The sequence below is a fragment of the Panicum hallii genome, chromosome 5 (assembly GCF_002211085.1).
Source record: "Panicum hallii strain FIL2 chromosome 5, PHallii_v3.1, whole genome shotgun sequence".
Lineage (NCBI taxonomy): Eukaryota > Viridiplantae > Streptophyta > Magnoliopsida > Poales > Poaceae > Panicum > Panicum hallii.
Genome location: NC_038046.1, coordinates 16,589,230 through 16,602,648, shown reverse-complemented (window position 1 = coordinate 16,602,648; position 13,419 = coordinate 16,589,230). Strand labels below are relative to the sequence as shown.

Sequence of the window (13,419 nt, the reverse complement as noted above, 5' to 3'; positions counted from 1 at the left end):
CAACGGACTTGGTGACTATGTTACATGGATGATACTAGAGATTTTATTGGTTTTGGGAACTCTCGTAGGAACTTCTCTCTTGGAGGCTCTGGCTATTCCTTCCAATGCTCTTATTGTATGACGCATGTCCTTCTTATATACTGCTACGTAGGAGGTCTTCGCTGCTCTCATCCTCTTTGGCGAGGTTTTCCTCCATATGGCGCTAACTTCTGCATAGCGGTCGTCCATATGGTTTGATGTTTCTTCGCTTCCATTCTTTTTTATCACAAGTATCCATATAGACTTTTTAGGATACTATGACATACTGAGTGAGTATACGTAAAATTTATTAGTGGCTCGTCAATTTTTCTGCGATGCTTATATACAATCTGATAACTTTTTTATTATTTATTTATGTTTTCCAGTATTATTGTTTTAAATTTTGTAGGATATATCTTCCGCGCTTAAAGATTTGATAGTACTGCTATCACGTCAAACTAATGGAATGAGAAAGTTATTCAGGTTTTCTCTCTCTCTCGCTCGCTCACTCAGCCGCCTTCTTTCCAAGCGGCGACGACAGGGAGGGGTGCCGCCCTTGCCCAGTTCTTCGTCGGACGCTTCGCCGCCGACCGACAAGGTATGTCCGCCCTTTCCCTTCCCTTCCTTTCCTGCTGTGCGAAATCGAACACCTTAACCCCCTAACGCGTGCTATTTGTATTCAGATTTGACCATGGATTTTACCTACTAACTTCGATTTTTTTTGCAAAGTACACCTCAGTTCGAAAAAACCACCCATGCTCCCTTCGCGCCATCTCCGCGCCGCCGCGCGGCAGCGAAGCCCTCGGCCCGCGGCCGGTGCCGGCGACACCTCATTCTCGGCCAAGCCCGACGCGGAGGTGATCCGACGGAACAAGGCCATCACGGCCCACATGCGCGCTGGCCGCGTCCCGGACGCCGAGCGCCTCTTCGCCGCGATGCCACACCGCTCCACCTCCACCTACAATGCCATGCTCGCCGGGTATGCCTCCAACGGCCGTCTCCCGCTGGCAATCTCCTTCTTCCGCTCCATCCCGCGGCCCGACACCTTCTCCTACAACACGCTCCTCCACGCGCTGGCGGTCTCGTCGTCCCTGGCCGACGCGCGAAGCCTGTTCGACGAAATGCCCGTGAAGGACTCCGTGTCCTACAACGTCATGATCTCGTCTCACGCCAACCATGGGCTTGTATCACTCGCGCGGCACTACTTTGATCTTGCGCCGGAGAAGGATGCTGTTTCGTGGAACGGCATGCTTGCTGCGTATGTGCGGAATGGAAGGATTCAAGAGGCAAGGGGGCTGTTTGATTCAAGGACAGAGTGGGATTCAATTTCTTGGAACGCTTTGATGGCTGGGTATGTGCAGTGGGGTCAGATGGCTGAAGCGCAGGAGATGTTTAATAGAATGCCGCAGAGAGATGTCGTGTCTTGGAACACTATGGTATCTGGTTATGCAAGGAGGGGGGATATGATGGAGGCGAGAAGGTTCTTTGATGCAACCCCGGTTAGGGACGTGTTCACATGGACAGCAGTTGTGTCTGGGTATGCACAAAATGGGATGCTCGAAGAGGCCAGGAGGGTGTTTGATGCCATGCAAGAGAAGAATGCTGTGTCGTGGAATGCAATGATGGCAGCATATGTCCAGCGGAGGATGATGAAGGAGGCGAATGAGTTGTTTGATGCCATGCCCTGCAGGAATGTGGCTTCGTGGAACACAATGTTGACAGGGTATGCTCAGGCTGGGATGTTGGAGGAGGCAAGGACAATTTTTGACACCATGCCACAGAAAGATGCAGTCTCATGGGCTGCAATGCTGGCTGCATATTCGCAGGGTGGTTTCAGTGAGGAAACCCTGCAGTTGTTCAAAGAGATGGGGCGTTGTGGTGAGTGGGTGAATAGGTCAGCATTTGCTTGTGTTTTGAGCACGTGTGCTGACATTGCTGCACTTGAGTGTGGAATGCAGCTGCATAGTAGGTTGATTAAGGCTGGTTATGGTGTGGGCTGCTTTGTGGGGAATGCACTCCTAGCTATGTACTTCAAATGTGGGAACATGGAGGAAGCTCACAATGCATTTGGGGAGATGGAGGAGAGGGATGTTGTTTCATGGAATACTATGATTGCAGGCTATGCGCGGCATGGTTTTGGCAAGGAAGCACTTAAGGTTTTTGATACAATGAGGAAGACTTCTACCAAGCCAGATGATATTACTTTGGTAAAAAGATCCTTTATGGAGGCGGAAAGCTGTCTTTTAAGTTTGTTGCATGGACAAGTTACACTAGATGCAATTAGTTTCGCTTGTGGGATCAATATCTACTTCATGATATTTTAGTATTTATCTATATATCTTTCTTTGTAGTAAAGTCATGTACTATGATATCTGCATGTGTCTTCTTTTTGTGGACAACATAAACTGAATAAGCCTACAGGAAGTTGGCCTGGTGTAGTAAAATGTAAAATCAAGAATAGTTGTTCTCTTGCGATCTAATGTTTTTGGTTAATCTGACTTTCAGGTTGGAGTACTTGCAGCATGTAGTCACTCTGGTTTGATTGAGAAAGGCGTTTCATACTTCTATTCAATGCACCACGACTTTGGTGTGACAGCGAAACCTGAACACTACACTTGTATGATAGACCTTCTTGGACGGGCTGGAAGATTGGATGAAGCAGTTAATCTTATGAAGGACATGCCTTTTGAGCCTGACTCTACCATGTGGGGTGCGTTACTTGGTGCTAGTAGGATCCACCGCAACTCTGAACTAGGCAGGAGTGCAGCTGAGAAAATATTTGAGTTGGAACCTGAAAATGCTGGCATGTATGTCTTGCTTTCAAATATATATGCATCCTCTGGCAAATGGCGTGATGTGGACAAGATGAGAGTTATGATGTATGAGCGTGGTGTGAAGAAGGTTCCAGGATTCAGTTGGATTGAAGTGCAGAACAAAGTCCACACTTTCTCAGCGGGTGATTGTATACATCCTGAGAAAGAAGACATATATGCTTTCCTAGAAAACCTGGGCATGAGGATGAAAAAGGCAGGCTATGTATCTGCTACAGATATGGTTTTGCATGATGTGGAGGAGGAAGAGAAGGAGCACATGCTCAAGTATCATAGCGAGAAGCTTGCTATTGCTTATGGTATTCTTAAAATTCCTCCTGGGAGGCCCATCAGGGTGATAAAAAACCTGAGAGTATGCGAAGACTGTCATACTGCTTTCAAGTATATATCTGCTATTGAGGGCCGACTGATCATATTGCGGGATTCTAACCGTTTTCACCATTTTAGAGATGGTTCATGTTCATGTGGTGATTACTGGTAATGATGAGTAGATATACGTGCAAAGAAATTCTGTAATGTGGTCCTGTGGATTTCGAAATCATAATCATGCAATGCAGACTACAGACAAACATAGTGGGCATCCTGATGTCTGGATCTGGCCATGTTAGCCACTAGGCTTTTTATTTTAGTTCTGGTCCGAAAGATTATCCTGGTGATTTGCTGTGTTAATTAGGGATTTCAGTTTATTTGTGAGTACTGAGATCCGTATCTCCAGATGGAAACACAAAAGGTTTCTAGAGAGAGAACAAATCTACAGAGTGCATGTTCTGGTCTCACATGAACTGTACCTGGACAGCTATGCTACCATTTGTCTATTGGAGAAACCTTGGGGAAAAAAAAAGATGCATCCCTTGTAATTTGTCAATAGGTAGAGGTCAGAGGGAGAACCATCAGGTTAGGTGTGAAGTACTGAGAAACAACAACCATCTTGTTATTAATTTTCTACAGATGAAGAATAAAAAAGAGTTGAAACTACTTGCTTTCCTGTTATCAGGTGCATTGGAGTATTCAAAGGTCTTATCCAGCGCTAGACATTTTACCTGAAACAAAAGATGGCTACTCACTTCTGCTCTTCTGGCATTGGGAGGACTGTTTGAAACAGAGGTATTTCTCACTGAACTAACCTTAGAGCTATCCTGCATTTCAGGTACACGCTGTGTTGTCACTCTAGACGTTAGTGTCAAGTGTACAAAGAGTGTATGTGGTTTACATATGCAAAGAAACCATTCACAAGGAACTAATAACAACTTCATACATATACATCTAACAGAAAGAAATCCGTAGTTTATCAATTTGTTCTGCTTTTAAGATATTTGTAGGAAAAATATGGTTGGGTATGTGAGGGGAAAATGAAAAGATTAGAGTGTTTGTGTCATCATTACATCATACTTATTGGTGCTTCTTGCACAACTAAATATTTAAATTGATTGGTTAAAAACTGCTGTGAGCCTATGACCTTGGAGAAACCAACTATTGGATATAATAGTAACATTCATCTGCATGAACTTGAATGAAAAGATTAGAGTGTTTGTGTCATCATTACATCATACTTATTGGTGTTTCTTGCACAACTAAATATTTAAATTGATTGATTAAAAACTGCTGTGAGCCTGTGACCTTGGAGAAACCAAATATTGGATATAATAGTAACATTCATCTGCATGAACTTGAATGAATCAAGATAAAATAATCTTTTTTGTTGATGATTATCATGATCGTGCTCGGTTTCAACTATAATTCTCAGATTGATACTATTGCAGATATGAAAAGTTTGTTATGTCGCTGGAGGATGCTGTTAAAGATATGCTGCCAAATCTCAAGGACAAAGCAATGAAGGTTAGTTAAACTTGTGTAACTTTGTGAATACTTACTTTAACACTGTACATTATCTTAGGGTACATATATTGAGCTTACCGAATAACAAAGTTGATTGGGCAACGTGTGGGGCATATACAATTGTTTCCTGTAATCAGTTGGCAAACTTGGAAGTATTGAACACAAGATAATAGTTATGTGAAAACAGAAACACATTTTCAGAAGTTAGTTTTGGTTTGTAAGACAAATCTTGCATTGCATTCAATCTAGTAGTGAATTTTCTTCTGTTCTCAGACTTCATCTTATTTTTCTTGACATGGATGGACATGATGTTGTCAAGATATGTATGTGGTAAATAATGGGGATAGCCTGCTGTAGGAAGTTGTAGGACCATGGGGGTGTGTTGGTGCAGGTGACAGATATAAGAGAGGAAGAGAATTCTTTTATTCCTTCTCAATTAATCAAATGAACCTTATGTCTCTCTAAGAACTCAATTTAGAGATAGAACAAGCTAACAGCCTAATCTTTAAACTGGCACGTGCGCACGTGGCTCCATTTGTACACCTATCAGAACTATCACAAGCCTACAAAACTTCGAACTCCAATTTTCATTGAACATGTATTACGTATAGTATTGCTGGAGATAGCCATTTCCAACAGAAATTGTATTTGCATTTTCAATAGTTTCTGGTAAAAATAACATCCAATAGACTTCCTCGTTATATGTGTTTTAATTGCATATTCTATCTGCATCTTTTGGGAACCATCTGGAGTTAAGTTGAACTGTTTGGGACTCATGTTGATTTTCACCACAAGTATCGCACCATAGGATGGTTAGCTGGGGGCAACAGTCTGCCCGAACAACATTAGGAGCAATAATGGGGAGACTTGTTATATAGAGAGGTTTACTTGACTCCTGATGCATTATCTCTCTTTATATAGAGAGGTTTACTTGACTCCTAAGCATCTAGGGGGATATAATCTAATCTGAACAAACCATACCTAGAAGATAGCGGTGACAATCCCTTACCATCTCAAACATACTAATCTACCTAAGGAGCAAACATGATAACGCGTGGACCCAGTGCCACATCAATCTTGGGTTCTGTAGAGTTACGGTAGCATGCATCATGACACAAGCACTCTATTCTTTTCATTTCCCCCCTTCATAGTTTATGTAATGATATGAATGTGGTTTGGACTATTCCTATTTTCTTTATTGCAGACGATTTTCATCCTTTTGAAAAGTAAATCAGAGCAGGAACGTCGGTTACTTACAACTCTTGTTAACATGGTGGGTTGCCTTTTCTTTACACTATAGAACTCCATTCTTTTTGTAGTTTTCGGTCTCCTATTAATTCAATATATGTAGAACAGACATAATTTAGATTTAAAAGCAAAATGCATTAGATGATATACGGGCAATATTGCCTTAAAGTCTTACTATGAGCGACACAATCTTGCTTCTCATGCAATTTATCTACTGCAGCTTGGAGATCCTGAAAGGAGAGCAGCATTGAGTGCTGCATATCTGTTAACATGTCTACTGGCTGCTCATCCTAATATGAAGGTATATGCTGTGGGGATTCTATTATTGGCAAGGATTGATGCTTTCAGTCAAGATAGCTAATTATGCAAAATATTGCATACAAAGCACGCCACACAAAATTCATCTTCTTTTTTACCTCAATAAACTGTTTTAACTTGCAGATGGTTGTGATAGATGAGGTGGATTCTTTTCTCTTCAGACCGCATGTTGGGCTTAGGGCCAAGTACCAGGCTGTATGTAATTGTTAATAGCATTTTCAGTATTGTTTCAAAATGGCATAGACAAGGAATTTATCAATATAGGATTTTGCTAAATTGTCTACCAAAAGTACCATGTAATTATTAAAAATATGGTTTGCATAGCCTTTTAATTGGTTGTTTTGTGTACAGGTCAATTTTCTGGGCCAGATTCTACCTTTTAAGTGGTTGGTCGATGTCTACATTGCACTGTTCAAGGTCTGGATGCATTTCAGCTTTATCTAATTGTTTCTATACTTACTGTACAAATATTGAACATATGGTGGGTTGACCTTAATGTACAATCCTGGGTAACCGGAGAACAAGGACCTGAACCCAGTGCACATGCGAGGTGCTGTTGTGGCACATCAGCTTTGCGCATAGATAACAGGTCACCATCTTTTGGAGAGGGGAGTGTGCTAGTAAAAAGTGACACTCTGGTGTGTTGGGGACTAGACTAATCTTTAAGCCTGTGGTTGTGCTTTATTTTGGCGCTAGGCACGTTTCCAGCCAACATTTTGATGTGATTTAGTAGTTATTATAGCTGTTCGTCCTGGTTGGTGTATCTAATTAGCTTTTGTGCTTGATCTTGTCATCCTTTTGTTTATTGCTTTTTGGTCACATCTATTTTTCACGTACTATTTTGCTAACTACTGAAGTATGCGAAAAACATGTGCTATTTTATTATTAAGTTTTTTTTCTGGAATCCACAGTCTTTCCTTTCTTTTTTTGGCTTTTAGTTTTGTCTCATTTTGATATATTGTTACTTGTACAAATTCCAATGTTTGGCATAAAGGATACACAACTCAGTTTTTATTGTTCCATTGCACAATTATGTTAGGTACTCATGAGCTCTAATGATACTAAAGGAGATACATGCAGTAAATACAGCAAGAAAAATGTAGAAAATGGAAAAATAGAGGGAGGAAACAACAAGGGTAAGGACTCCAAATCCCATGGAAACAATGAAGAGAGTTCAACAGCAGGATCAGATTTGGAGATGGACTCCAGAATCCTCTCTGCACTTTTAACTGTATGTATTACGCTCTACTGACCACTTTATTTTTGTCTTATTTATATCTCATGAGTTAAAACTTTGCTCATACACTTGACTTGGCTTATTTTTGCTTAAACTGGTGATTGATTTGTGCCTGCATTCCCTTTATTAATCCTTACATAATATGCAGGGCGTAAATAGGGGATTACCATATGTTGCGAGCTCGGAAGTTGATGATATAGTGGAAGTTCAGGCACCTATTCTTTTCAGATTGGTGAGTTTTCTAGATAATGATATGAAGTACCGGACTCAGTTTGTATGTTTAGGACATATAAAGCTTTCCTGACCTAATCATTTTGGTTTCATGTAGGTTCATGCTGAGAATTTCAATGTTGGAGTTCAGGCGTTGATGCTTTTATTCCAAATATCTTCAAAAAATCAGATAGCAAGTGATCGTTTCTATCGTGCATTGTGTGCAAAGCTCTTGAGTCCTGCTGCTGTTTCTTCTTCAAAGGTTTTACTTCCCTGCTCCTTATCTTTTCCTTTCTTATCTGCATTCTGAAGTATTCTTGATTTTATTTTGAGCCTGCTTGGTTGAATTCAAATTTTTGCCCAGCCAAAACCATGGCAGGCCAAAATCAAGTCATCCGAAAGTCTAGGGCAAGAAATTTAGGTATTTACTTGGTATAGTGCCAAAATGTGGCAACCAATACTTCCCCCTTGTGAGCTTTGAGAAGATTCCAGTTACTTGCCATGGTTTTGGCTACAAACATTGATGCGTCAATTTCTTAGAAATGAACTAATTTACAGCAAAAATTTCTAGGCATGCCTTGATTTTGGCTGGAAACATTAGAACCCAACCAAGCAGGTTCTTTATTACAAATTTAAATTGGCGGGTTCACAATTATGTTTGATTATCCAAAGGAGCCCTTTACCTATCTTAGTATAACTATGAAGAAAGTAGCTTTGAACTCTGTATTCGTATACATTGTCAAGTGTCTCCTCAATATTTTATCTGATCCGTTATGCCTTACATATTTCAGCCAGAGTTATTTCTTGGGCTGTTGGTGAAAGCAATGAAGAATGATGTGATGTTGAAGAGAGTAGCTGCATTTTCGAAGCGGCTCCTGCAGGTCTGTTGTTTTCTAAAGCGATAGCTAATCTTCATGATGCATCTGTAATTACTGATACGAGTGAAACAACTAATCCTTAGTATACTAAGTAAGGAGGCATTGAATGTTATTTCTAGTACTGCAAATGGTTACATGTTTGCAAAACTCGAACTTTCATTTGCAAAAATGGGCTGTTCTGCGGTGGCATGCCTATTTGGATGGCACAATGGCTGTCTTTCCCAATTAGCAGTTGCATGCTGGTAATTTTCTGAATCCTACAACAACACAACCGAGTCTTTTGGCCCCAAGCAAGTTGAGGTAGGGTAGAGATGAAACCCACAAAGAGCAAAAAAAAAAAGAACATAGATATAGATGTAGTGGTATAATGTAAGTAAAATAAACTAATGATGATAATAAGTAAAAGGTGATTGATTTTCTGGGTCATAGTTCAAGCATGTATATTTTAATTTCTACATGCTCCTGTCCAAAACTAAATTTGGATACTGGTTCCTTCAAGTCTCTCGCTATTGCTTTCTCTGACCTTGGAATGGTGGACCCCTGTCTCTCCTTGCATTGTTACCTTGTCATCATGCCCTAAAGTTTTGCTACATTGGTGCCTCCCCTGCTGAATGCCCAAAGCACCGCAATCGGTATTGGATAGCCTTTTCTTCGTTTGGTGCCACCCCAACCCTATCTTGTGCAGCACCACTCTTGATAATTTATACCATCATATTGAATTGAATCCTATCTTGTATGATCACGCATTCACTACAACATATCCATTGCATTTTATGTAAAGTAACTGTTAGATGTGCCAACCATTTAGTAGGATAACATTTTGTGCCATACTATACTAGTATGCTCAATACCAAATCTAGTCGCTGTACTACAGAACTCACCTCTTAGCTTTTGTGGCACCTTTTTTTATGTCACAAAGGATGTCTTCATCATCACCAGTTACTGAGGGCAATGTGGAATTTTAACGTGCAAATTTATGGGGAATTCACATATTAGGGGATGTGGATGGGGAAGTTCTATTCTTGTTCCACATCCAGCTAGCAGCTATAGCCCCGATATACACATGCACACTCCCACAAGAACCCAATTTGTGCTCTACTTGCTTCATGGTTTTATGGCATTTTTTTTTACAATGATACATTTTATACTTAGAAATGGATTATTTTTGTATGTTGTGCTATTTATATAGCCCTTTCGTCCACATCTTGGTGTTTGTTTTAGCTTCTAATTTGGGATTCTGCCCACAAAATCTGAAACAGAAACAAACCAACCTATTCTAGTAGTCGATTCTCAGAACCTTAGTTTACCTCTGCAACTAGAATCACAATGTGGTATGATGATGCTCTGTGATTGAGGATGATGAGGTTGCTACCTAATGCTCTCCATGTCAAATCCAATCCGTAAGGTAGGATAACAGGTGGCAGGAGCTTTAAAGAATTACCTTCTCCAAAGCCACAGACCAGAATCATTTGCCAATATGTGAGATCAAACTGGACAGGATACAATCATACAACTTTTGTGGCTGCTGGCGCGAGGTGCCATGACATGAGGAATTTTGCAGAGGATGAAGATTAACAGGAAGAGTAGTTTCAGATCATTTTTCGTACTTCGCTCGTTCTGGTCTTTGCAATTTATAGATTTGCTTTGATGCTCTTGGTGTTTTACCGCCACGGCAATCGAGGGATACTCCCGGAGTGGTGAGTTTGTAGGTAGGGTGTCGCCGAGATCAGGAACTCGAAGGTGCAAAAGAATGCAAGTTTTAGACAGGTTCGGACCGCTAAGAGCGTAATACTGTATGTTCTTCTGTGTGATTTGTATTGCTTTTGATGTTGATTGTCACCGAGGGGGTCCCTTCCGCCCTTGTATAGTCTGGGGGATAGGTTTACTTCTCGGGTAGTTTCCTACCATGTCCGACTAGTCTAACTACCGTACGAGTAATCCTGCTGCATTATGAGTAGTTACAACAGACGTAGGGTGTGGGCCATGTCCCATCCCGTATCCGAGAAGAAGTATGCCACGTGTGCAGTCCCGTGCATCCAGGTCTGACAAGCACTACTTCGTTTACTGGTTCACAAATGGTACTATATGGAGTTTACTGCAAGGGCATCGCTCCCATACTTGCAGCACTACTCCGATTACTGGTTCCCGACTAGTAGTACGTGCAGTTTACTGCAAGGGCTTTGTACCCACACTGGAAACTTCTAGTACTACTCCGATTCATGACTAGTAATACGTGTAGTTTACTGAAGGAGTTCTGTCCCAATATTTCCAGTACTACTACGTTTACTGGTTCATGACTGGTACTACATGCAGTTTACTGAAGGGCATCGCTCCCAAAATGCTAGTCTGTTTACGGGTTCACGACTGGTATTATGTGCAGTTTACTGCAAGGGCATTGTTCCCACACTTTCGGTACTACTCCGTTTACTGGTTCCTGCTATTACTACGTGCAATTTACTGCAAGAGCTTTGTACCCATACTTACAGGACTACTCCATTTAGTTCACGGCTATTACTACGTGCAGTGTACAGCAAGGGCTTTGTACCCACACTTTCAACACTAGTACTGCTCCGTTTACTTGTTCACGCTATTACTACGTGCAATTTACTGCAAGAGCTTTGTACCCATACGTACAGGACTATTCCATTTAGTTCACGGCTATTACTACGTGCAGTTTATTGCAAGGGCTTTGTACCTATACTTCCAGTACTACTCCGTTACTAGTTCACGACTGGTACTACGTGCAGTTTACTGCAAGAGTATTGTTCTTATACTGCTAGTACCACTACGTAGAGTTTACTGAAGGGGTCTTTTTCCATACTTTCAGTACTACTCCGTTTACTAGTTCCCGACCAGTACGACATGCAGTTTACTGTAAGGGTTTTGTATCCACACTTCCAGTACTACTCCGTTTACTAGTTCACGACTACATGACTAGTACTACGTGGAGTTTACTGAAGGGGCCTCGTCCCAATATTTCCAGTATTACTCCGTTTACTTGTTCACGATTGGTACTACATGCAGCAAGGGCATCGCTCCCATATTGCCAGTACTACTGCATTTACTGGCTCACAACTGGTACTACATGCAACAACGGGTACTATATGCAGTTTACTGCAATGGCATAGTACTACTCCATTTATTAGTTTTCGACTAGTACTACGTGCAGTTTACTGAAGTGGTCTTGCTCCCATAACGTCAGCTACTTTGACTACTCGTCTCGCTTACAAAACTAGTCGAAATCGACTCCGACTAGTCGGCTTCATCGGCAGTTCAAGATCCAGCGGCAACTTGGCTAATGCCTAGGCTCGGCGGCTGGCGCCACCGACTACTGGGTGTATCTTGTGCGACTCATCTAGCTCCCAGGTTCAGGGGCTGAATACGACACGGCTCTCAGCGAATAAGATTTGATTTGAGTGGTAATTTAGGGAGCTTTTTGGAGAAGTTATTTGTTTAACTATTTTTTGAGAGAATTCATCCCGAAAAAAAGGTTTTCGAATTTCTAAACCAATTTGCCCATCTTAACCATCAAATTTTTATTATCATTGCATATCACGATTCTTTGTATCCTTTATTCCAAACCTTGATTCTTTGAATCCTTTATTCCAAACCTTAAGAATTTGGATCCAAGGCTCGGAGGCTGCGGGACACATGTCATCAGCGACTTATTTTTCGAATCTTTTGGAAGATAAGGATAGAAGACTCAAAACTAAATTGACCCTCAGCCTAATTCTACAAGTTCACTCGCACTCCATATAAAAGAAGATTTGACAACTACTCGAGGTATAAGCACTTCACAGTCTTGATGCAACTAAGGAAGTACTTGGAAGACACCTTCAAGATGGAGTTCGGGAAAACTCGAAGACGCCTTCAGAAGTACTCGGAAGCCTGCAGTACTCGACTATAAAGAGCTCGGAGCCTTATCAAACCCAGCCCACGGGACTGCGCACATGGCCTACATCTTACAGGATAAGGGGTGGGATATGGTCCACGCCTGTTGTAACTATTCATAGCGTAGTAGAACTAATCATACAGTAGTAAAACTAGTCGGAACAGAAGGAAACTACCTAAAAACTACTCGGGTAGAACCTCTAGGCTCGTATCCGATTAGGACTTCCATGTAACCCTATCCCCAGACTATATAAGGGTGGACAGAGATCCCCTCCAAACAGAAGATCACCCGATCACCATCTAAGATAATACAAACCACACAGAACGTAGGGTATTACGCTCTCGGCAGTCAGAACCTGTTTAAACTTTGTGTTCCTTACATTTTCGAGTTTCTGATCTCGGCGACATCCTACCTACAAACTCACTACCTCTATGGTATCCCTCAGTGGCCGTGGCGCTAAAATACCGACACAGTGCAAACAATAGAAAAGTAACAGAAGAAAGGTAACTTATGGTGTGAGATATTATAGGGGTAAATGCAAGTGAGAAGAAAAGCAGTATTTGGAGCACTTGCTACTTGGTATGAGAACTCAAAGAGGGACTAGTGCCATTTCCATTTGGTAGCCTTTTGACACGGCCCACTCCAGATGGGTGAACACACACAGTCATGCATGTGTCTGAAAATTGTCAAGGTAGCAGGGTCATCATGCTTGCTTTTGTTTGTTTATCTTCGTTCCATGCGACGTTTGTCTTCGTTCCATGCGACACTGACAATTTAAACTTATCAACCTAGCAGAGAAACACAAAACATGGTGTAGTATAAAATCCAAAGAAATAATCTTGGCATACAAAATATGGTGCCATAATTCTCGAATTTGGAATTTAGAGGAAATCCAAAATTTGGACAAAAACATCGTTGACAACATTATTGTTCAGCCTGATGCATTTTGTA

At 41.4% G+C, this 13,419-nt stretch overlaps 1 protein-coding gene across 7 annotated transcripts; it reads left to right on the top strand.

The window, feature by feature from the left end:
• Positions 1–478: 478 nt before the first annotated feature.
• Positions 479–10,267, top strand: LOC112894705 (pentatricopeptide repeat-containing protein At4g02750). Of its 7 annotated transcripts, none has more exons than XM_025962494.1 (12): positions 3,494–3,743; positions 3,844–3,953; positions 4,610–4,685; positions 5,890–5,958; positions 6,154–6,234; positions 6,375–6,446; positions 6,603–6,668; positions 7,291–7,482; positions 7,637–7,720; positions 7,817–7,960; positions 8,490–8,579; positions 9,994–10,267. In XM_025962494.1, exons 1-12 carry the CDS (start codon positions 3,612–3,614, stop codon positions 10,057–10,059), a joined length of 1,182 nt encoding a protein of 393 aa, XP_025818279.1. In that variant the 5' UTR covers positions 3,494–3,611; the 3' UTR covers positions 10,060–10,267. The 7 variants fall into 7 exon arrangements, 5 of the variants coding, with proteins under 5 accessions (XP_025818276.1, XP_025818277.1, XP_025818279.1 ...); XM_025962495.1 differs by having other exon boundaries at positions 9,986–10,114; XM_025962496.1 differs by having other exon boundaries at positions 9,982–10,005.
• The last annotated feature ends 3,152 nt before the right edge of the window (positions 10,268–13,419 follow it).

What these genes read in the sequence shown, in the direction of transcription:
- LOC112894705 (XM_025962491.1), top strand. Translation starts at nt 774, where the DNA reads ATGCTCCCTTCGCGCCATCTCCGCGCCGCCGCGCGGCAGCGAAGCCCT. An exon ending in AGCCAGATGATATTACTTTG is followed by an intron (nt 2,226 to 2,523) that starts GTAAAAAGATCC and finishes TCTGACTTTCAG; the next exon opens with GTTGGAGTACTTGCAGCATG.